This window comes from Erpetoichthys calabaricus, chromosome 18 (genome assembly GCF_900747795.2).
Source record: "Erpetoichthys calabaricus chromosome 18, fErpCal1.3, whole genome shotgun sequence".
In the NCBI taxonomy this organism is placed as follows: domain Eukaryota; kingdom Metazoa; phylum Chordata; class Cladistia; order Polypteriformes; family Polypteridae; genus Erpetoichthys; species Erpetoichthys calabaricus.
This window is the reverse complement of record NC_041411.2, coordinates 58560405-58586378: the sequence shown is the minus strand read 5'-3', so window position 1 is coordinate 58586378 and position 25974 is coordinate 58560405. Positions and strand designations below refer to the sequence as shown.

The 25974-nt window shown below is 42.0% G+C and overlaps 1 protein-coding gene across 1 annotated transcript in view; it reads left to right on the top strand.

Moving 5' to 3' along the window:
* Positions 1 to 25974, top strand: part of nup210 (nucleoporin 210) — a 293306-nt gene that overhangs the window by 122114 nt on the left and 145218 nt on the right. The window contains exons 10-12 of the mRNA XM_028823964.2: positions 5060 to 5200; positions 5494 to 5631; positions 6805 to 6960. Of these exons, the coding sequence (XP_028679797.1) occupies positions 5060 to 5200; positions 5494 to 5631; positions 6805 to 6960 (435 nt within the window). The remainder of the gene's footprint in view (positions 1 to 5059; positions 5201 to 5493; positions 5632 to 6804; positions 6961 to 25974) is intronic.

Below are 25974 nucleotides of genomic sequence, written 5' to 3'. Positions count from 1 at the left end.
CTCTTTGGGGAAGCTGGTCTCTGTGTCCCAGTACCTTATTGGATTTTTCGTGCCTTACCTCATTTACCGAAATTCGATTGGATCGGCCGCGCGATATTTTATAGGTCCCTCCCTCTCTGTCTTGTGTGACACATCAGGCAGCCTTTCTTTGGGGAAACTGGTCTCCGCATCTCAGTACCCAATTGGATTTTTCATGCCCTATGTTTTAGGTCTTACCTCATTTACCAAAATCTGATTGGATCGGCTGTGCGATATTCTATAGGTCTTGCCCTCTCTGTCTTGTGTGACGCGTCAGGTGGCCTTTGAAGCATCGCACTATGCCCCACGCATGCACACTTCACCAGAAGACACACACACATAGACACATGGACGCACACAGGGATTTTATTAAAGAGGATTGCAGTTTTGAATGACATTACATCACTCTGTGTATAAACAATGCAGAGATCTGACCATTCTTCTGCCAGACAATGATGAAGGCTTTGAAAATACCTCCCAGGAGTGTCTTTCAACTCCATGATGGACAATTTTGTAGTGAGTACAATGTTCAAAATATTTTGGATTTCTGCTAAACCAGTCATCCTAACTGAAGAATTTTGGGAGAAATAGAACAGCTGCCTTAAGATGTCATTCAGTTTTGTTAAATAAGGTACAGCAGCTGCTGCTTGGGCACTTGCAAGGGCCAATCAGTGGTTTACACAGTGGCAGTTGACCAAGAGTCCAGATGTTTTATCTTTAAGCAGTTTTACCACACCTTTCTGTTATCCCAATCATAACAGCTGCTCCATCTGACCCTAGTCTAACCAGATTAGCAGTTTTCAATCCTAGAGTGTCTATAGTCTCACTCAGTGTGTTGGTTATAGTCTCTGCTTTGCCATCAATCATATTGCGGGTTGATACAAAACTAATTCTGACCTCTTTAGTGACCTGGCAAACATATTTAATGTAAGTAATTAATTGTTTTACAACTGAGTTGTCTGTGGTTTCATCACACAGAATACTGAAAAAATTTTCAGTGTGTATATTTTTCAGTATGTTAGACTTTATTTCTGATGCTAAGACATCCAGCAGCTCTTGCATTATTCTTTCAGAGGTGTAATGTGCATTTTTACTAACACTGAGATGCTGTAAAAAAGAACGACCCATTTCTTTACAGTGTTCCAACAGCTTTTCAAACAACGTTGTATGTGGCAGCTCATTTTTTGCCAACCAATACGTGGATCTTTAAGCTCCCACAAAGGCATCTCTATGTAAGTTATTTAACACAGATAGAGATCTTTCAATTTGACCGATTCCAGTTTGCTCTAGTACATGCTTTCTTAAAAGGTCAGCAGTGTTTTACTTTTTTCATGGTCCAGCAAGTTTTCTTTTCGAATTCTTGTGCATGGCACATTTTACCCAAGGTAATTCCCTCCTTGGGGGGTGTTTGTTTGAATATTTCATGCACAATGTGCACCACGTACCATTTTCTTTGACCATTAGCCAATCAAAATCTTTAAACCGTTGTTTGTTTATGCTGGATAAGCGGTGCTTAGATGTATCAATTGGCAGAGTGTGTGCTGAAGAGATTTCCCGCGATGGATCAGCTTCTACAATGTCTTTGCCTGAAATTGCCACATCAGGAGTTGACGCCGCACCTTCATTAGTTTGTGGCGTCTCTGTTCTGAAATAACTCAGCAGTGTTGTTTTCTGAACACTTTTATTACTCTTGTTGGTAAAATGTTTGGAAAAATAAGACTTTTGAGTGGGAAAGTGGGAGCCTGTTGGATATTTAATGTGCACTTGCACTGCAACAGGGCAAGATATGAACAATAAAAGGAATGGCAGATGGGTCACTTTAACAAAACCCTCAGCAATTCAGTGACAAAACTTTTGCTCAGGACACTGTGTGTGCTGCAAGGATTTCTGCGCACTTGCAATATAGACGCAGGTCCGAATATGAGCAAATATAAGCACGGCAGATGGGGTCACTTTAACAAAACCCTCAGTATAAGCAAATATAAAAATGGCAGAGGGAGTCGCTTTAACAGGAACCACAGTGAGTGCTACAAGGATTTTTGCACACAGAACACACCTAATGCTTAAACAACTGTATACTGTGTATATATTGGTTTGCTATGTACTGAACAAGAAGAGAGCAGCTGTACGCTACACAGACTTCACGGACACTGAGAACAGAGACATCACTTCCTGACGCCCTTTTTCTGATATCTGGCAGGCTGTTTTTTATTTATTTATTTATTTATTTTTATTTTATCGGTTCTGCTTTCGCCCGCCCACCTTACCATCCTCTTTGCTTGTGAACTGCCGCTCCGACCCCGCTATTAGCATGTACAGCCCCCTCTCTCCTGTCCACCTCCCCATACTCCTTGCTGCTGTATTAAGCTGCTACGCCCCCGCTATTACCATATACAGCCCCCTCTTGAAAGCCCACCTCCCCATACTCTTTGCTTGTGAACTCCGCTCTGCCTCGTCCCTGCTATTAGCTCGTTCAGCATCGAGTGATCGGCAATATCCCGCTCCACACCTTTTCCCTTGCCTCTTGCGATCCTGCTTCTAAAGTATTTGCCCACCTGCCTGCTTGTCCCATGCCATCTCTGCAGATGTAGATCTGCGGCTGTCATCTCACAATGTCATGCAAGATGACGGCCGGGCACTCAACTAAATTAGCTGGGCGATCCCCGGCTAAAAGACGCTAGGGAGAACACTGTGGTAGGTGAGAGGTGAGGGAAATTGGGCAGGTTTTCTTTAACAAAGTTTCTAATTTAAAGATAGTGAAAGAAATGTGTTCCCGGAAACTTAACTTTGGAGTGTAGTTGTTCGTAGGATGCAAAGACGTTGTCTCTGTACAGATCGATAAGTGATTTAATCCTGAATATCTTCCAGACATTAAAAACTGCGTGCTTTTGAGAGGATAGAAAAAGGTGGTTCTCGTTCAGAGGGGCCCCAGATAAAAGCTTCCTATATTGGTTCCATATTCTGAGTGAGTGAGCCACAATTGGGTTGTTAGTATATTTGCCATGACTTGTACTTATTGGGGTACAAAGCAAGGAATATAAAGAAGTACTGCAGGATTTTATTTCTATTGAGGACCAAGCCTGTCAGTGTCGGTGTTGCAGGTTTTTATAGCTTGTATATTGGCCGCCCATTAATAAAACTAATATTTAGGTAGAACCATGCTTTCCTATTATTTTAATCATACAAGGGGGAATCCAGAAATTACCAGAGTGTGTTAAGCTCTGGAGTAGGGTGAAGTTATCAACTATCCCTTAAGGCATCACATGCTTGCAACCTAGTTCATCAGTCCATCAAGTGGCATTATGCTGAGTTGATCGTATTTGAAAAAATAATGTAGGATCATATTAAATATCAAGGCAGCAATGATAGCGTTTTTTGACATTGAATTAATAAACAGTTCCCTTGTGATCAGACTGTTAATCAGTGACATTGCATTGAACTGCTGGGGTTTCTGTGGGAAAAAATCGGGTAGGGGAGGAAAAGCCTGGACCAGAGGCAAATGTGAATCTGCATTTTGCACCATGACAGCACACCTGCACTCATCGAGTCATCGAAGAGTTTTTGATGAAAATCAATGTGGTTGTTGCCTCACGCCTCCTGTATTTGCGAGATCTTACTCCCTATGACCTTTCTTGTTTTTGAAATTAAACTTGAGACTCGAAGATGATTAGCTACTGAGTTAGAAATCCAGGAAAAAATTGCAGTTGGCTCTAGACACAAGTGCAAACGACGAGTATAGGAAATGTTAATTGAAATAGGAGAAGTCCTGAGAAAAATGTATTGCATCTCAAGGGGATTATTTTGACAGTGAATAAAAGATACTTGCTGTAAAGTGCTTTTTATTTAAACCACTTTCGTAAGTCTCTCGGTACCCCTTGCACATAACTATAACTGTGTTACCCGTTTCCATGGAGCTCATTAATCTTGAACATGCAACATGATTAAATCATTTCTGCCATAGATCATTTTTTGCTTTTCCTAGTGCCTTGACTTTTGTTGATGGACTTTGCAATTGACAATTTAAGAGGAAACTGTATTCTTTTGAATTCTAACAAGTAATTAGTGGAAATAATGGGAATGTTGGGTAAAAATATAATTTCATACTGTAGCAGATCCTGTAAAAGTAGTAGCTTCTGTCGAATTTCAATGTAATTCTTTGATGTGTAATCTTTGTACGTTTACAATGTTTTGGAGTGCTAGGTCAATAGAAATATACACTGAATCGTGGCTTCCCTTAACTTATTACATACAGCATTGACACTAGTAGGCCAACCCATGTAATGAACTGAACATTTTAGGCACTGTATAGATAAGAACATATGAAAAGAGATAATATAATTAGCTATAGACAATGTCCATCTCCTCTATATTCTGTCCATGGGGCATCCCTTTGCCGAGTGGCGTAAGTGTTTAAACTAACCAAGGCATGCCATCACTCCTGACTTGTGTTGTACACAAGGCTTGAAGTAGTATAGTATGCTATACTGACAGTTTTTGAACTGAATTGTAATGGCACATTGTGGTTTGATCTCCAAGGGGACACCTTAGTTCTCTGCCATATAGCATGTACTTCGCCACCAAGCCCCTGATACCCCCCCTCCCCCACCAATCTTTGAAGTTTATTTATATAAGAGGGCTCAACAATCCAATCCAGCTTTAGTTTGTATTTGTTTTATTGCATTGCAAGGAATAAGCTAATTTTTAAATAAGGCTAATTTTCTTCTTTCTATAATGTCCTCAAATTTAATAAAATTGATCAAAGTGTTTCTAAAAGTTTGGGGCATTTGGTTTTTCTGTTATTATTTACCTCTAAATACTGATACACAGAGATGTTCTTTCTTGGCATATACCTTCTGCCCTAGTCATACCAGCCTGCCAAATTTCAGCTTTCTAAATTAGCAGGAAATGGTGCTTTTGTTAATGTGAAAGATGATCAGTAAACTTTGCATTATTTATAGATATTTATTTATATATTATTTTTTTTGGTCTTATTAAATTAATTATTGTAACTTTTACGCTTGTTTTTTGCAATATTTTACAGAATATTCACATCGAAGCAGAAATTCCAAATGAGTATTTTCAAATATTGAAGTCTTCTCTGAATGGATCTTATCATCATGTAAAAGCTTTAAAAAAGGGACAGGTTGTAATAGAAGGAGCGCTCACTTCGGTTGTTGATCAGGTTGGTTATTTCTATTGTTGATCAGTATATTACATTTACCAATAGTAAGTTTTGTTTATGTAGTACCTTTCCCATGCTACATACTGTAAAGCCTTTTTTGCAAACAATCCTGGAAGTTTGTTCATTCAATATAACAGGAGCAGTTGTATTTTTTCACATTTTGATTTACTAATGATCTCTTTGGCAAGCAGTACCTTAGTAAATTTGGAGCCTTTCCTGAAATGAAATGTCTCTAAGGGTAGGAAATGAAACATTTTACAGTATTGTTTATTTTGTATGCACTTTGTTTTTAGGATGGAGGAGTCCATGTTTTGCCTGTTCCAGTACGTAACCAACAAGATGTGGAAATATATGATCCTATCATTCTGACTCCAGTAATTTTGACATTTCCTTGGCAGCCAAAGGTTGGCGCTTATATGTACACTATAAAAGTGAGTACTTCAATTTTCATTTTATACTATGAAAACACTTTTTGAATTTTTTAGCTTTAATAGATTTTTTTTTAACTGCTTTGTATGGCGAGCTTCTAGTTCCCACATATGATCAAAAGGGTTATGCAAAAAGTCGTGGATTTTGTTTTTATGATCTTAGCTGATGTTCCAGATAAAGAAGCCATGAATTATCTTTTGCATTTGCCGAATGTGTTTGCATGTTTCAGCATTTTCTAATTTTATCAAAAACACAAGGCAAGAACGTGTTCTCTCTTTACCTGAAGAAATATTTGCAGGGATTTTCAATAATTGCAAATTATCAGAGAAATTCGAATTTTAAAACAACTTTGGTTTCTTTGTTCCTTTTTCCAAGTATTAAATTATTTGACTATAGAGCTGCTTTAAAGATGATAGGTGCTAAGCTGATTCAAATTGTTAAAAATCCCTTAAGAAATTTGTAGGGAGGTAATGAATAAAATAATGAGATTTAGTTATTGTATTGGAAAGTAAAGCAACAACATTCTAAAACCTACTTCATCTAGTGTTAGAACGGTCAGACACTAGTGGCAACACTGGCTTCCTGACTGCCAGTCCATCGTAGGCTATATTCATACATGCACCCACACTCACACTGCGAAAATTTGTAATCCCTATATTAAACTAACCTGCTGTTGTTTGTGTTTGTGAAAGCATGCAGGAAGAAAACTCCATATGGATAGTCAGTCAGACCCCATGACACTGGACCAGTGAGGCGGTATTACAAGCCGTTGTTCCACCTTAGAAGATTACTTTGTGGTTTATGCACCTCTTTTGCTTTTCTTTTGTAATGGTGCAGCCCATTCCCCACTTCCCCCATAATTGAGTTATTCCCATAATTGATAAATATATTAGCATAATTAAAATTACCCTTCCTTGTCCTTCTTACACACCTGACAATAAACTACTATAATAATATTATTTGCATAACATATTACAGTATGTACTATGTATATCTGTTAAGAGGAAACATAACATCTGTCATAATTTTATTTTTTATAGTGAGTTTCAACAGTATAGAACTTATTTCATGCTATGTGAAAGAGAAGATTGACACTAGATCCTTTTAAAATAGTGTGTTTTTATTTAGATTAGTCAGAACTGTGTTCACTGTAATGGTAATTTATCTTTCTGTAGGCTCATGGAGGAAGTGGAAATTTCACCTGGTCCTCCTTGAATCACGCAGTTGCCACAGTGACAGTGAAAGGGGTCATGACTACTGGCAGTGACATTGGCATTAGTGTGATCCAGGCTCATGATGTCCAGAATTCACTGCATTATGGTGAAATGAAAGTAAGTGTATGCTGCTTGGAAGAATAATTTTAAATTATAGTGATTGGATGTCTAGATGTATCCTGCAAATATTACTTCATCAGTCTGAGGTGTTAATCTTTCCGGTTCTCTTGGTAAGCTAAGTAAGCAGAAACCTGGCTAAATAACAAATATGGTGATTAGTATAACATAGATGGTTACAGATTTTTTTTTTTTTAGGAAAGACAGAACAGAAATAGAGGAGGAGTTATTTGTGTCAAATTAGAGTTTAGATGCATTTCTTCTTCAGTAGAATGATGAGCCATGTCTTGATATGCCATGATATATAGAGTCATCTGGAAAGCATTAGGGATAGACGCATAATTTCAGGAAAGTGTTATAAACCAGGGGTCCCCAACCCCCGGGCCGCAGCCGTCTGACAGCAGGACCTCGAGAGAACTGCCAGCAATGGAGACTCACTCATACTTTTCAGAATGCTTGGCAAGTGGGGCTTTGCAGCAGCGCAGAGAGAGAAAAGAGACCGAGGTGAGAGAGTATTACAATAAAGTATTTTTATGGTCCCGACAGTTTCCCCATATGACACGAGTCTATAGAAATCCCGTTACTACGAAGTACATTCAGCATGATGCTTTCATTACATCGAAGTGACCTTGAAATGCTTGAACGAATCATCCACAGAGCAGTTAGAGCTGTGGTCACAGTTGTGCAACGATCCCCAAACAGAAACATTGCAAAAAAAAATCTCTTTATTCGAATTTTCCTTGTACTGATTTTTTTTTTTTTGCTGTTTTTGTTTTCTGTGGTTTTCAGTGATACCTTTTGCTTATTGCTTGTCAACATTTGAAAAACATTCATTGGAATTTAACTCATTGTCACCCTGCTATAGAAATGGCAGACACGAAAAAAAGATAGCAGTGTTAATGTTTGTGATGTGCAATCTGTTGGAATGGCAAATGCAAAGCATATGTCTTTGTTATATGCAAAAAAAGAAGAAAAATCTCGGGTTGCAAATGTATGCGAACTGCTTAATAACTTAATAATAGAAATGTTATGTAAATTGTGTATAAAACTGCCACATCCAACCCCTGACCAGTCCGTGGAAAAATTTGCATCTAATAAAGTGGTCCTTGCTGTCAAAAAGGTTGGGGATCACTGTTATAGACCACCAAACCACCCTCACCCACCCCACAAAAAAAAATGCACACGCTAAGTTCAGTGCACATCTTGTTAGTAATAGTAAAAAGGCAGTTTTTGCAGGTGGATCTTATGGTCTTGGAGGTCTTTAACTACACATATATTATATATATATTGGAGTAACCTTGCAAACGTTGGAGTACAAGAGCAGAGGTTTTTAGATGTAAACAGGGACTGTTTTTTAGCATCATATTTTAAAGCATCGTCACGGAGAGAGCCTATCTAAATTTAGTATTTTGTAATACTCAAGATAACGGTGTAGAGGTGATTAAACTATTATGGTCAAGTGACCATAATATAATACAATTTTCAGTATTTTCGAAGTTTAACTATAGTAGGGTGAATTTTGAACAGATGCGAGAAAGCAAAAAGGGATAAACTGGGATAAACTTTTAAGTGTGGCGACAGTCAAGAAGCAGTGGAACAGGCTTTAAAACTTTTACGTGTAATGTAGGACAAGTATATCACAAACTTTGGAATTAGTGGGAAATAAATAAAGACTTTGCACTGGGTTAATAAAGAACTGAAAAAGGAGCTGCAGAGATGAAAACAGCTGTATAAGGTGTATTAAACAAATAACTCTAATAATAATCATAGGACGTATGAGAGCATGAGGACAATCATCAAGAAAGATATTAGAGAAGCTAAAAGGCAGTTGGAGAAGGAAACAGCAAATAAGGTGAAAGATGACCGAAGAGCTTCCTTGACTGTTACTCTTTCTTGTAACATTTTAGTAGAAAAAGATTAGGACTAGTAAAAGGGAATCAAAATATACAGACAGTAAAAAAGAAAATGCTCTAAAGTTACATTTTTCTGAGGTCTTCATATGTGAGGAAGTGGATAACCTCCCAGCTGTAACGGGGCTTCTAAGGAGGAACGAGAAGTACTGCTCAGATTAAATAGACTGAAATCAAACAAATCACCAGGACCAAATAATATTTATCCTCAAATTCTTAGAGTTTAGTGAGTACATATATAATTCCTTGATGCATATTTTTAGGAATTCACTGCATACCAGGGAATTCTGAAGAACTGGAAAAACGTCAAATACTATCAATTTATGTAAAAGGGGTGATCAGGCAGATACAAACAACAATAGGCCAGTAAGCTTAATATAAATATACCTCCTTAGCATTACCAACAAATTGGTATTGGTTTATTTGAAGTAGGGTCAGCAGAAACACAAATGCGAGCGTCACTTTCAGATTCATCAGAATCACATTGTTTCACTGTTGATGTGAGTTTTACTGCCTGAAGACAGATTCACTTTGTCATCACTGATGATGAGAGGCTTCTCAACATCACTGCTCATATCGCTGTAAAAAGAGTGTGCAAAACTTGGACTGCTGAAAAATTACTTCTTACAAAACGTCATTATGAGGCTAGAAGAAAATGTGTCTACACTGTTGCCCAGAAAAAGCTTGGGCCTGATGCTTACGTAAGACACGCCTATACAGTTGACCAATTAACACTTTGAATGACTGCTTTTAGCACTTTTATAGCCCAAGTAATCTTCTGGTCTTAATGCCCAAGTGACACTCTGGACTAACGCTAAGGAGATTAATAGAAGGAATTATTAAGGACAATATTGAGAAACACAAGGCAAGAACAGGACTGGTACAGAACAATCAGCATGGTTTCAGACAAGGGAGGTTTTACTAACATCCTAGAATTCAATGAGGAAGCAACAAAAGGATACAATCAAAGTGGCACATGCAATAATATCTTGACTTTCAGAAAGCATCTGATAAGGTCCCACTTGAGAGGTCAGGCAACACACTAAAGGAAGTTGGAGTTCAGGGTGTAGTGTATAGATGGGTGCAGAATTGGCTCAGACAGAGAAGGCGGAGGGTTATGGTACGAGGATCCTTATCTGAATTTGGTGATTTTAGGAATTTTGACCCTGAGGGGGTCAGTTCTAGGGCTACTATTAGTTTTTCATATATATATAAATTATCTGGATGGGAATATAATTAATAAGATGGTTAAGGTTGCAGATGACACCAAGCAAGGTGGATTGGAAGATAATCTTAAATCCATTGAATCATTAAGTGAGACTTGGACAGCATATAGGCCTAGGCAGATTTATGGCAAATGAGATTTGTAAGTAAATAGAAAGTATTTCACATGTAAAGTAAAAGTGTTCGATTTGAATACATAATGGGAGGTTGGAAAATAGGAAGTACACCTTATGAGAAGGTGAAGGTCATTTTCAGCTGCCATACAGTGTCCTGAAGCCATTAAGAAGGCTAACAGAATATTGGGTTATATAGCACAATGTGTAGAGTAAGTTCAAGTAGGTTATGCTCAACCTTTATAATGCACTGGTAATACCTTATCTGCAGTACTGTGTGCAGTTTTGGTCTCCAGGCTACAAGAAAGACATAGCAGCGCTAGAAAAAGTCCAGAGAAGAGTGACTAGGCTGATTCCAGGACTACAGGGGATGAGTTACTGTATAAGGTGTGATATTTGCCCGGACACCACCAGTCGGAGACCACATCTTTATCCAAATCTTGTCTTTTATTTTACTTTTCCCACAACACAACACAGTCCCGCACAACTCACAGTGCCTCTAGCCCCAGTCACCCTTCTCCTGGGCCTTCTCTCTCCTCGTCCATGGGCCACCTGTCTTCTCTCTCCAGGAGCTTCGTCCTGCTCCTGCTCCCGACTCCAGCTCGGTGATTGGAGGGAGGCAGCCCCTCTTATCCTCACCCGGATGAGCTCCAGGTGCTCTACCTGACGTCACGTCCTGGTGTGGTGGAAGCGTCAGGAGAGCACCCGGAAGCACTCCGGGTGACCGTGGAAGGACCGTCCTCCATGGGTGTGGCGGAAGTAAATAAGTCCCAGGCTCCATGAGGCTCGGGGCGCCCCCTGGCGGTGGATATGGGCCTCCTCGGACTTGAGCCTCCCAGCTCCCCTTCCGTGGCCCTCTTCTGCTCCAGGGCGGTTGCCCCCTTGTGGCCCGGAGGACAAATATGCCACCTCTCAGTCCCTCCAGGCGTCCCGGCCGGGTCTGACCCCCAGCCATGTACGACATTGCCCCATCACCAGCGAAGACTCGTCGGGCGGAGCAGCCCATCCCGCGAGGGCAGGTTCCCAACGAAGCGGGTCCTACGGCTCGTGTAGGGCCCGGTCCTGCAACATATTGGAAGAAACCCCTCGCCGTTTGCAACCGTGTGGATCGACTTGCAGCTAATGCTGGCACCAGCGGTAGTGCACTAGGACCCACGGCACTCATCAGCCGGCGTCTGGGCATCACCCCTCCCAGGCGATCAGCCCTTCTCGTCGCCTCCACTGTCGGACCGGCGGCTACTCGTTCACCGGAACTGCACAATACTGGGAAACATTTGCTCGCCTTTCCTTTTATATTTATGACGCAAGTCCCACTCGCCTGCGTCGCCACGAACCTCTGGCCAGAGAATCCGGCGCCGCGTTCTTCCGCCCCCTGACATGACACGATCGCCGTCCTCTTCAGCTCGACTAAATAGTCACGAAGGCCGTGCATTACCTGTAAAACAGACTCGACGGACCGAGGGGAATCCTCCAGCTCACGCCGAGTCACAGGCACAAAGGGAACGTTAGCCGGCAAAGGACTTACCGGTTCATCGGTCCTGATCACCGGCTGTGCTCACTGGAGCTCTCTTCCGGGCTTCCTCTGGCCCTCCCCTTGCTTGAGATGGACGTCCCTTCGTTCCGCCTCTGTCCAATCATCGGTGGGTACGTAAGACACGCCGTCCAATCCTTTGTCTGTCACGGGGATGGACTTCCGGTCCTCTGTCATCTTTTTCCTTTCCCCCGAGGGGTTGACAAGTCCTGCTACCGCTCCTCTGTCGCGGCCTCTCGAGATGCTGCGGATCCTCCTTTCCTTCAAGCACTGCTGTCCTGGCCTCGCTGTACAGATCGACACAGCCTGGCCGGCAACACGGACGCAGGTAGCCCCCAGCTGTAATACAAACGTGGGCCGGCTGTTGCCGGGCCTGGGACTTACCTCCTGAATCCCGTCTTTTGGAATACTACGGAGCCTGCCGGCCCCAATCCTCACGGGAACAGCGACCACCGGTAAGTCCGCAGCGCTCGGGTCTTCCCTGTCGGCTATATTGCCCCCCGGGTGGGAGACGATGCTGTGGCGAATCTCTCGCAGCCCCTGGGTGATTCACGAGCCGTCCGTGGTGCGTGTGCGGGCCGCATCCATGTGGCTTGTGTGTGTGGTGGACTGAGGTGCCGGGCAGCTCACAAAATATTTGTAATAGGGGTTCCCTGCCTTGGAACAGGCAGGCAGCCCCAATTGGGCGCCATTGTGATATTTGCCCGGAGACCACATCTTTATCCAAATCTTGTCTTTTATTTTACTTTTCCCACAACACAACACAGTCCCGCACAACTCACAGTGCCTCTAGCCCCAGTCACCCTTCCCCTTGGGCCTTCTCTCTCCTCGTCCCTGGGCCACCTGTCCTCTCTCTCCAGGAGCTTCGTCCTGCTCCCGACTCCAGCTCGGTGATTGGAGGGAGGCGGCCCCTCTTATCCTCACCCGGATGACCTCCAGGTGCTCTACCTGACGTCACGTCCTGGTGTGGCGGAAGCGTCAGGAGAGCACCCAGAAGCACTCCGGGTGACCCTGGAAGGATCGTCCTCCATGGGTGTGGCGGAAGTAAATAAGTCCCGGGCTCCGTGAGGCTCGGGAGGCCCCCTGGTGGTGGATATGGGCCTCCACGGACTTGAGCCTCCCTCCTCCCCTTCCGTGGCCCTCTTCTGCTCCAGGGCGGTTGCCCCCTCGTGGCCCGGAGGACAAATATGCCACCTCTCGGTCCCTCCAGGCGTACCGGCCGGGTCTGACCCCCAGCCACGTACGACAAAGGAAAGGTTAAAGGAGATGAGCCTTTTCAGTTTAAGCAAAAGGAGATTAAGAGATGATGTGAGTAAAGTGTTTAAAACTGTGAAGGGAATTAATACAGTGGCTTGCAATTGTGGGCGGCGTGGTGGCGCAGTAGGTAGCGCTGCTGCCTCGCAGTTAGGAGACCTGGGTTCGCTTCCCTGGTCCTCCCTGCATGGAGTTTGCATGTTCTCCCCGTGTCTGCGTGGGTTTCCTCCAGGTGCTCCAGTTTCCTCCCACAGTTCAAAGACATGCAGGTTAGGTGCATTGGCGATTCTAAATTGTTCCTAGTGTGTGCTTGGTGTGTGTGGTTGTGTGTGTGCGCCCTGCGGTGGGCTGGTGCCCTGCCCGGGGTTTGTTTCCTGCCTTGCGCCCTGGGATTGGCTCCAGCAGACCCCCGTAACCCTGTAGTTAGGATATAGTGGGTTGGATGGATGGATGGTTGCAATTGTTACTTTAACATTATTTCAGAAAGAATATGGGGACACAGCTGGAAACTTGATAATGTTAAATTTGCATAAGCATACAGAAATTTCTTTTCACACAGAGAACCTTAAATACATGGAACAAGTTGCCAATTAGTGTGGTACAGTAGGACTTTAGGGATCTGCAAAGGTAGATTTGATATTATTTTGGAAGAATTAAGTGGATAGGACTGGTGAGCTTTGTTGAGGTGAATGGCCTGTTCTCATCCAGATTCTTCTAATGTTATAATGCTTATACAGTGGTACCTTGAGATACGAGTGCCCCAACGTACGAGTTTTTTGAGATACGCACCGTCACTAGGTCAATTTTTTGCCTTGAGTTACGAGCCAAAATTCGAAATATGAGCAAATAAGAGCTTGTCTCTGCACATTCCGAGGAACTGACAACGGGGGAGTTGATGGAACTACAGATGCGGCAACATACGGAGGTTCTGCAGGAGATCGGTATCGCGGAGGAGGTTACCACATAAAGTGAGATAAAGGAAGTGTTTGCAATGTGGGGAAAAAGTTTTGAACTTTAAAGAAAAGAAACATCCTGAAAAAGTTACAACTGATCGTGCAGCGGCGCTATTTAATGACACTTGCCTAACTCATTTCAGAAACATTCTAAAGGGGAGGACTAAACAAAGCTTCTTGAATAGGTTTCTATTGAAACACCTTGAGAATGAAAGAGGAAAGCGTGGTAAAAAAGAAAAAACAACTAGTGAATAAGAAAATGAAGTTAAGCAAAAGTGAAAGAGAAAACATTACGCTAATTGGCTTCGCCAACATCTGTTTATTTCTTGAGATTCTCTTTTATGTATTAGGTTTTATTTTGTTTGTATACAATATTTGTTCATTATAAATACATTTTTCTTATGTTGAAAACATTTAACAAAAAATTGGGGTGGTTTTTTGGGGGCTGGCACGAATTAATCTCATTTCAATTAATTTCAATGGGGAAAATTGATCTGAGATATGAGCATTTTGACTTACGAGCTCGGTCACGGAACGAATTAAACTCTTATCTCAAGGTACCACTGTATTTGAAAAATTGCCCATATGCTATGCCCCCCTTGTCCCTCTTGTTTCTCACTTCAAATTTATTTGCAGTTTGAAATTTAGCAGAGTTGTTCTCCATTGGACCTTGGTAAACATGGCTAATTAAAGAAATAGTAGTAACCATTTTGTCTTTAGTTTTTTGTTAAACTATGAGGTGTTTTAACCCAACTGTTAGTTTTACTACATTTTAGTGGCATTATGAGTACTGTTAGTGAACAAGTATACCTTTTACTTTCATATTCCCATTTTGCTGCTGTTTAACAGTTAGGCAGTTGGCAGTGTATGCTCCTCTGCTGATTACATTTCAGAACTTTCTAAGCACAGCATGGCCTTTTAACACTTCAAAGATTCAAAGGCAGAATGTAGCCTGCGAGTAAAAAATCATTTGTATGTGTATATACAAGTTGTTATCAAAAGCTTTCATCATGGACCTCTAAGCTGATGAACTACAATGAATGACTCATCACTAATTCTCCAACTTCCCGTGTAGGTGGAAGGCTGAAATTTGGCAGGCTCATTCCTTACAGCTTACTTACAAAAGTTAGGCAGGTTTCATTTCGAAATTCAAAGCGTAACGGTCATAACTGGAACCTACTTTCGTATAATATATACGGCCATAGCGGGCAGCTCGGTCGCCGTGTGAGGCGGTTGCGTCTTGTGTCTTGCATCATCACGCCACCCACGTGATTGAGTGCCTGCCCATATAAGGTAAATACAGTCGACCCTTGATATACAGTAATCCCTCCTCCATCGCGGGGGTTGCGTTCCAGAGCCACCCGCGAAATAAGAAAATCCGCGAAGTAGAAACCATATGTTTATATGGTTATTTTTATATTGTCATGCTTAGGTCACAGATTTGCGCAGAAACACATGAGGTTGTAGAGAGACAGGAACGTTATTCAAACACTGCAAACAAACATTTGTCTCTTTTTCAAAAGTTTAAACTGTGCTCAATGACAAGACAGAGATGATAGTTCAGTCTCACAATTAAAAGAATGCAAACATATCTTCCTCTTCAAAGGAGCAAAAAAATCAATAGGGCTGTTTGGCTTGTAAGTATGCGAAGCACCGCGGCACAAAGCTGTTGAAGGCGGCAGCTCACACCCCCTCCGTCAGGAGCAGAGTGAGAGTGAGAGAGACAGATAAAAAAATCAATACGTGCCCTTTGAGCTTTTAAGTATGCGAAGCACCGTGCAGCATAGTTAAAAGCTGCACACAGAAGGTAGCAACGTGAAGATAATCTTTCAGCATTTTCAGACAAGCGTCCGTATCGTCTAGGTGTGCGAACAGCCCCCCTGCTCACACCCCCTACGTCAGGATCACAGATAGTCAGCGCAAGAGAGAGAGAAAGAAAAGTAAGTTGGGTAGCTTCTCAGCCATCTGCCAATAGCATTCCCTGTATGAAATCAACTGGGCAAACCAACTGAGGAAGCATGTACCAGAAATTAAAAGACCCATTGTCCTCAGAAACCCGCGAAGCAGCGAAAAATCCGCGATATATATTTAAATATGCTTACATATAAAATCCGCGATGGAGTGAAGCCGCGAAAGGCGAAGCGCGATATAGCGAGGGATTACTGTACGACCGGCTTGACATGCGAACAACTTGATTTACGACCAAAATTTTTATTTTGATTTACGACCAACATCTTGCGTTACGACCTGAATGCGGTCACGTGTATCCGCTTGCGCGATTGTAAACAAACAGAAACATTCCTATTAATGCGGCACTCATTCAATAAAATGTCAGGTTTGTAAACTCTCTTGGGACCTCCCCCAACTAGAAGACATGCCAAAGTCCAAACTCCTTATGGAAGACTGTTTATCTGTTGCTGGGGCAAAAGCCGGCTTAAAGCTGTGCTGAGTCTCTCAGCCAAAGCAAACAGAAAAGATATCAATGGGTGATATGCATGTGATATCCCTGCCCGGCAACGGACAAGCAAGCTTCCACAGTCGCGGCAGTCGCACTTCAGCACACACTTCAGCATGTCGTTCCCATTGAGTGGGGAGTGGGGGGGGTCTCAGAAGAGTTCAGAAACAGTTCCTTGTATCATCGCAAGGAAATGCTGAGAAAAATTCTCATCAGAATAACTTGTAGGCAGGAGGAGATTAAAATTAACGCAAAAGAAGCTATTGAAATGATTGCAAATGCCTGAGCGCAAGTTAAAGAAAGCCTTTAAAAAGCCTTCAGTTTCATTATCATCCTCCTTCCTTCCTGCAGCCCAAAAATGTCAAATTAAATGGTGAGTACAGTATGAAATTGTTGTTTCTGGTAGGCTAGGCACTTTTTATTACTTTTTGGTTAGTACATTAGAAAAATTATTGGTGTTTTGCTAAATTATGCACATTATACAACCCTTTTTTTATTATGAAAAGGTTAAGTGTTGCAGTGGGAGGTTCGGAACGCATTATGGGTATTTCCATTATTTCTTATGGGAAAAATAGTCTTGACTTACGACCAACTTGAGTTACAACCAGCCCTCGCGAACGAATTGAGTTCGTAAGTCAAGGGTCCACTGTATTCGCGGGTGAAGGACTGTGCTTAGCATATTCATAAGCAAATCCACAAGTTCATAGGGACGCTGTGGCTAAATACTCGCAAGCACATCCACAAGTTAATAGGGACGCTGTCGCTAAATACTCGCAAGCACATCCACAAGTTAATAGGGACGCTGTCGCTATATTCATAAGCAAATCCACAAGTTCATAGGGACGCTGTGGCTAAATACTAGCAAGCACATCCACAAGTTAATTAGGGACGCTGTCGCTAAATACTTGCAAGCACATCCACAAGTTAATAGGGACGCTGTTGCTAAATACTCGCAAGCGAATCCACAAGTTCATAGGGATGCTGTCGCTAAATACACGGAGGCAAATCCACAAGTTAATAGAGCTTCTGTTTCTAGATATGATCCCAATATTGAAAAGCGGCTCATACGAAGACAACAGGTTTGGCTCAAAAAAGCCAATTGTAGATTTGCGTACGACCCAAACATACATTATGAGTCTGACAAAACAGTACACATTGGATCCATGGATGTTCACTGTGACTATTGTCAAGCTCAGAAGTGGAAATGCGAGTCTCCTGGTTTGTGCTGTAACGGTGGTAAAGTCTCTGTAACTCTTTTACGTAAGCTTCCTGACCTAATTACGTTCACTTAAAAGATGCTATTGACAAAAACGACACTGATTTAATAGAACTTGGTCAAGCTGTGATATTACCATCTTCCTTCACTGGAGGACCTCGCTATATGCACGAGCGTACACAAGACGCAATGACATACGTACGTCATTATGGACGCCCTGATTTATTCATCACATTTACTTGCAATCCTAAATGGCCTGACATCACTGAAATTCTCCTTCCACGTCAAAAACCTCACGATCGCCACGACCTTATCGGTCGTGTATTTCATCTCAAGATTCGCAAAATGATAGACTTGCTCACGAAGAGTAACATTTTCGGCTGTACAAATTGCTACATGTACACCATAGAGTGGCAAAAGCGAGGTATTCCCCATGCACACATTCTGTTGCGGCTAAAGGATAGGATTAAACCAGCTCTCATCGATCAAGTCATCCGTGCGGAAATTCCTGATCCACAGACTGACCCTGCCCTACACAAAATAGTAAAATCCACCATGATATTCGTTTGTTCAAAACCTTAAATCTCCGAAAGTTCTTCACCGATTGCTTTGAAATTTTGACACAACATTGCATTCGAATACGCGCGTGTTTTTATATACATATTATATAAATGTCACACCTGTGACAGGTAAAAACATGCTTTTTTTAAAAAACACAGCAGCATCTGTTGGACGTAAAGGCAACACACGCCATACTAAATATTTTACGATTCTATTTCAATGTTTCGATCAAATACATTTGTAAGTACGTGAATAAAGGCAGCAACATGGCAGTTTTTGGCGTGCAACCAGAAAGAAATGATAGGAGTGCGGTCATACATATCGATGAAATCGCACAGTATTAGGCTGGAAGATACATAAGCAGCAATGAAGCTGTATGGCGAATTCTTTCATTTCCCATACATGAACGAAGTCCAGATGTTGTTCACTTAGCAGTACATCTAGAAAATGGACAACGCGTTTATTTCACAGCTGCAAATGTGCAACAAATAGCCCTGAATCCACCGGCTACAACGTTAACTGCTTTCTTTACGTTATGTCAAAATGACGCATTTGCGAAAACACTGCTGTATTCGGAAGTGCCTACGTATTACACATGGAATGCGAGAAGAAAATCATTTGAACAACGCAAACGAGGAGAGCGAGTCAACGGACAACCTGGCATATTCAAAGAAACTACGATAGGCAGACTGTACACCGTGCATCCCAATCAAGATGAATGCTTCTTTGTTCACATGCTGTTGGTAAATGTGCCCGGTCCAACGTCTTTCCAGCAATTGAGAATTGTCAACGGCGTTACACATGCCACTTTCCGAAGTACATGTCAAGCTCTGAATTTATTGGAGAACGACCGATACTGGGATGTATACATTAATGATGCGTGCAACACGTCACATCCAAATCAAATTCGTGCATTGTTTGCAATCATATTGACTGCCTGCTCTCCTTCATCTCCAACACAGTTATGGGAGAAATATAAATCGCACATGGCTGAAGATATTTGCCGTCGAATATGCAAGTAAAATTCAAATATAAACATGGATGTCACAGCAGACATCTACAACTAAGCGTTGATAATGATTGAAGATTTGTGCTTAGAAATCGCGAACAAAGTTCTCAATCAATTGGGAATGCCATCACCGAATCGATCTGCTGCTGCTTCGTTCGATGTAGAATTGCGTCGTGAACAAAATTACAACACGGGTGATCTTTTGTCGTATGTGCAATCAAATATTCCTAAGCTAACGCTTCAGCAAAAATGCATTTACAATCAAATAATGCAAACTGTCAATAATGGGGTTGGAGAAATCTGGAAATTGGGAACGGAAAGGTGCCGGTTGATCTGACCTCAGGACGAATTTCATTGCCTCATAACTTCTGCAATTTAGTGACGTCAAAAGAAGAATTGGTTGAAAAAGTATTTCCCAATACAGTGATCCCTCGCTATATCGCGCTTCGTCTTTCGCGGCTTCATTCCATCGCGGATTTTAAATGTAAGCATATGTGAATATATTGCGGATTTTTCACTGCTTCACGGATGTCTGCGGTCTACAGTACGTGTGCTTCCTCAGTTGATTTGCCCATTTGAATTGAAACAAGGGACGCATTTGAATTGAAACAAGGGACGCTATTGGCGGATGGTTGAGAAGCTACCCAATCAGAGCACGCGGTTAAGTTCCTGTGTGCTGCTGATTGGCTCAGCGACGGAGTGTTGCATTAACCAGGAAGTCTAATCTCACTCATTCAACATTAATGTGCACAAGCGCCAACAGAAGATGCAAATGATTGCAGAAAAGGTAAAAGTTTTGGATATGTTGAAGGAAGGAAACAGCTACACGATGAGTCAACGATTCTTTTTATATAAAAAGGAGGAAAAGCATATAAGATGTACGGCCGCAGTGTCTTTTAACCAGGGCGCAAAATGAGTTGCAAGTGGACGTGATAAGCCAGTAGTCTGGATGGAATCTGCTCTAGGGATTTGGATTGAAGAGTGATGGAAGAAGAACAACGGCGGTGCTAAACAGTCGCCTGAAGAGGCTCCTTTAGAAGAGCTGTAACGCTCTCCTTTGTTGTGCAGTAAAATTAAACTCATCGTTATCGGACAAGTCGTCGTGTCATTGTTGGGGAGTAACCATAATTATTTACGTACAGTACTTATTACATGTACATAGTTTAGTGTCACTGTACACACATTTTACTGTATACAATTTTTCTTGCGTTCTACGTATTTATTGCTGGTGGCCTGTCTGTCGTAATGGCTGTAACATATGTGATATCGGAGACGCTTGATATCTTTAAAATAATATTTAGGTTTTACTGTATGTAAACTGTGTTTACATACATAATTTCAACGAATCTTACCTAATATCTAAGAGAATACAAAGGGTTTATGCTGTATAATTGTGCGTGAAATGTTTGTAATAGTGTGGGAGAGTTTATAAGGGCTTAAAATATATAAAAATAACCATATAAACATATGGTTTCTACTTCGCGGATTTTCTTATTTCGCGGGTGGCTCTGGAACGCAACCCCCGCGATGGAGGAGGGATTACTGTATTCAAACCAATTATAAGAATCATGATTGGCTGAGTGAACAAGCTATTCTTGCGGCCAAAAACAAAGACGTCTATGAACTTAACAATATTATTCAGTCTAACATTCTGCACAGACAATGGAACAACAAAAAATATTGTATACCCACAAGCATTGTGAAATTAAGCATATTAGAAACGTGCGCTTTCTCTTTTCTTTCTTTTCCATTTAACCAGACTGAGGCAACTATTTTTACTGGCGGTGGCTCAGGGGAGAGAGTTTTTATTCCTCACATCCCCGTTATACCCTCTGATCTCCCATTTCAATTCAAACGCCTCCAATTTCCAGTAAGGCTCTGCTTTGCAATGACAATTAATAAGTCTCAGGGACATCCCTACAAAAGGTTGGCATTGATTTGAGGCAAGATTGCTTTTCAGATGGCCAACTATACGTTGCATGCTCAAGAGTAAGCTCAGCGCACAGTTTGGTCATATTACAACCGGAGGGCCGAACTGACAATGTGGTATACAAAGAGATCCTTAACAAATAATTATTGGTACATTTTCCCTCAGTTTATTATTTAAAATTTTAAAGCAGTACTTCACCGCTGCGAAGCGCGGGTATTTTGCTAGTTAAGTATACAGTATATTGTATTCTGATAGCACACAGCTCCAAGAGAATAACTCCTGAAAATTGACTTAGAAGAGAGCGTGTGTTTACAGATGATGATGACTGGCTTCTATTGACTTGAATTAAATTCCTTTATTGCCATTGAGATTCAATGAGATTTAATATGCAAATCCTCCATAACCTTATTTTACTATAAAATGGTAAAATAGTAATAATACAATAAAAACCAAGGAAAAATATACGTTATGAAAGCATTAAGTACAATATACATGTACATATTGTGCAGGATAGTGCAAATGTTTCATAAAGTGGTTCAGGTTGTTCAGTATTACAGCTGTAGTGCAAGTTTACAGTGAGGTAATTGTAATTATAAGTACAAACAGTTCTACCAGGAGCACTTGATGGGATGATTGAGTGCGCTTGTAGCTCTTGGGATGAAACTGCTTCTGATCCTCAAGGTCTGTGAAGGAAAGTCTCTCAAGCGTTTACCAAATGGGAAAATAGACTGTGCGCATGGCTGAGTGGAATCCATGCAGATGCTGGTGGCTTTTCTTATACAGTGTGTGCTATAAATGTCCTCTAGGGCTAGAAGTTTATCCCGATAATCCTCTGTTTTCAACACAACTCTCCATAGAGCTTTCCGATCAGCTGATGTAGAACTGTGATTCCACACTCTGATAGAATGGGTTAAAATACTATGAGTGGTACACTGAGAGTAACAACGTTAAAGCAGCTGTGGTATTTGGAATAGCTTGGCCATTTCGTGCACCATTATATTGTTAAAGGTTGATTACAATCAGGTGCCTTAAATTTATAAACGATATCCAGTTAATTTCAGTGTATTTGATAAAGCCCAAATAATGGATATGAATTTTAAAAAAGAAAGGGAAACCACACAGGAGCAGTAGCACTGCTTTTACGCTGGGTGCCACCAGTTTGCAAAACCAAGCAGAAACATACATACGCAATGGATAGTGCTGCCGTGGGAATGTGCATGGTTTTACACCAAGCTTAGTTTTTATACATCGCGATGTGAGCATGGAAATGGATGAATGCACCATTTATACATGAGGCCCCAGGACTGTATCTCTACCTCTAACTGACAGGAGTACTTGAAGGCTGTTTAAAGCAGAATTTAGAATTCACAAGTACTGCAATTGAAGAAAAAAGTAAAGAAGAGGAGCTGATAGTTCATCGCGGTTTGGTGTAGTGTTCAGAAATATTGCTTGATTAGCTTCCGTCCATGAGCCTAAAATATTTGTTTAAAAAAAAAAAAAAAAAAAAAAAGCAAGCATTTTTGTACCATGACCCAAGTATCAGGATAATATTGTACCCTGGGGTCCCTTGCAGTTCTCACCCTATCAGTCTATCTATAATGCCATATACTAATTCCATTCAATTTAATGATTTTTCCCAAAAAAAAAATTCATGCAAAAAGTCTTGAGGCAATCTGCTGACAAAACATAACCCAACAGTAAAACTTGCAAAGTTTTTGTTGTGTTTCTGTGCTTGTGTTTCTTATTTTGTTATCCTCTCATTTTCTCAAGGACATTTGGTCGGTCAAATTCCTTGAAGACACAGGGCTTCTGATTCTTCACTTAAGATGAGCCCTATATTTATTTGATCACCTGCTGTCTCCCAATTGCCTGCTGCATTCATAAATTGCTTTTAATTCTCTTTCCTTAATGATGTTTAAATATCAATATTTAACAAAATAATTATAGTGGTTTCTCATTCAAATGGTTTGTCATAAATTCTTAAACTAAACATTCATCAGTTTTTTAACTCACTTAACACTAGAATTACCAGAGTCTACGAAAAAACTCGTAGATCCGGCCCACCTTAATACCGTTCTCACCTCTCTTTTGTCTTCTAAATGAGCCGATTAAGACGAGCCAGCAAGCAGCCGGCTATTCCATCCCCCACCGTCGCAGAACATTCACTAAGTTTTCCCAGCTCATGCCTTGTTTGATTATCTGGGAGTGACTGAACTGCTAGAGTTTTAGAGTGGAAATAATAGATCGTTATTTGGAACACACGCATTTCATGCGTGTTCCGTTTTTACAGTAATCTATGTAAACACATTGTTAAAACAGAAACTTTTTCATATGTTAGTAATAAATGTTACAAAATGTGGCATAAACTATAGCATTTGTGAAGCCTGACGTCCAAACATCAAATAAACACTTTCACAAAAGGTTCAATGATACTACAACACCTTCTGTGGCGTAGCAGTAAGATTTGCTGACTTAGCGCTACAGCAGCCTTGCCGTGCAATACAGACCCGAGTTCGATTCCCCACTGGGGAGGAAGTGTTTTTTTTTTTTTTTCTTTGTAACCTCAAACGGACATAAAATTTATAAATTGGTATGCACTGTAAATCGTTAAGTTTAAAATGTCGATCGCGATTATTTTTGTTGATTAATTCATACATTTTTACTTAGTCAGAACAGGAGCTTATTCAGCTTCTGATCTGACTCTAACAGCGCCACAGTATAAATTCACACCCAATCTGACGCTGTTCTTTTTCAAATAATATTGTACTAGTGCGATTATGTTTTCTGATTGGTACTATTCGCGTCGTCATAAAATGATTTCTTCAAAACGTCACATATATCTTTAAGAAGGGGGATCGGAGGGTGTGTTCCAACTACAGAGGGATCACACTCCTCAGCCTCCCTGGAAAAGTCTATTCAGGGGTCCTGGAGAGGAGAGTCCGTCGGATAGTCGAGCCTCGGATTCAGGAGGAACAGTGTGGTTTTCGTCCTGGTCGCGGAACAGTGGACCAGCTCTATACCCTTAGCAGGGTCCTGGAGTTTGCCCAACCAGTCTACATGTGTTTTGTGGACTTGGAAAAGGCATTCGACCGTGTCCCTCGGGGAATCCTGTGGGAGGTACTCCGAGAGTATGGGGTACCGGCCCCCCTGATAAGGGCTGTTCGGTCCCTGTACGATCGGTGCCAGAGCTTGGTCCGCATTGCTGGCAGTAAGTCGAACCCGTTTCCAGTGAGAGTTGGACTCCGCCAGGGCTGCCCTTTGTCACCGATTCTGTTCATAACTTTTATGGACAGAATTTCTAGGCGCAGCCAGGGCGTTGAGGGGGTCCGGTTTGGTGGGCTCAGGATTGGGTCACTGCTTTTTGCAGATGATGTTGTCCTGTTTGCTTCATCAGGCCGTGATCTTCAGCTCTCTCTGGATCGGTTCGCAGCTGAGTGTGAAGCGGCTGGGATGAGAATCAGCACCTCCAAATCCGAGACCATGGTCCTCAGCCGGAAAAGGGTGGAGTGCCCTCTCAGGGTTGGTAGCGAGATCCTGCCTCAAGTGGAGGAGTTCAAGTATCTCGGGATCTTGTTCACGAGTGAGGGAAGAATGGAGCGTGAGATCGACAGGCGGATCGGTGCGGCATCCGCAGTAATGCGGGCGCTGCATCGGTCTGTCGTGGTGAAAAAGGAGCTGAGCCGCAAGGCGAAGCTCTCAATTTACCAGTCAATCTATGTTCCTACCCTCACCTATGGTCATGAACTATGGGTAGTGACCGAAAGAACGAGATCGCGAATACAAGCGGCTGAAATGAGTTTCCTCCGCAGGGTGTCTGGGCTTTCCCTTAAAGATAGGGTGAGAAGCTCAGTCATCCGGGAGGGGCTCAGAGTAGAGCCGCTGCTCCTCCGCATCGAGAGGAGTCAGATGAGGTGGCTTGGGCATCTGATCAGGATGCCTCCTGGACGCCTCCCTGGTGAGGTGTTCCGGGCACGTCCAACCGGGAGGAGGCCCCAGGGAAGACCCAGGACACGTTGGAGGGACTATGTCTCTCGACTGGCCTGGGAACGCCTTGGGATTCTCCCGGAAGAGCTAGAAGAAGTGGCCGGGGAGAGGGAAGTCTGGGCATCTCTGCTCAAGCTGCTGCCCCCGCGACCCGACCTCGGATAAGCGGGAGACAATGGATGGATGGATGGTCACATATATTTGTCTCTTTCTTTTTTTAAAATGTGCGTTGATCACCACCAGCATGTTGTAGCACACAGCAACTGGAACTGCATGTTCTTGCTCGCACTGAATAAGACAGCGCTATATGCAATCATCAGATTCAAATGTTAACAGTTCACAGTTCACACACACGCAAGGATCGTCGTTCTTACATTTACAACGTGTGTACCTGTTACAATGTATTCACTTCTCTGTATGCTGTGGTTTCTATTACACACCTGAAAGAAAGACAATATATGTGAAAACATCATCGCACTAATGCAATATTATTTGAAAACGAACAGCGTCAGATCGTTTGTGAATTTATGCTGGAACTGGAAATTCTCTGATGTGGAATCAGTTCTGTATGGTTGTGGGCGTGGGTGTGAGTGGTGGACATAACTGGGAATTACTGTGAATGTGTGTGGTGTTTTGAGATAATGAATAGAGCTGCGAATTACAGGTGCTTGCTCAGTGTAATAGAAACCATAGCACAGAGAGGTGTGTACACTGCAACAAGTACACATGTAAATGTAGGAAGGGCGCTCCTTGGGTGAGCGATAGCGCGTCTTTGTGAAAACAGCAGTGTCAGATGGGGAGTGTCTGATGATTGCATATAGTGCTGAAGTTAATACTCTTTTACTATGCTTTCCTCTGCATGTCCTGGAGTACA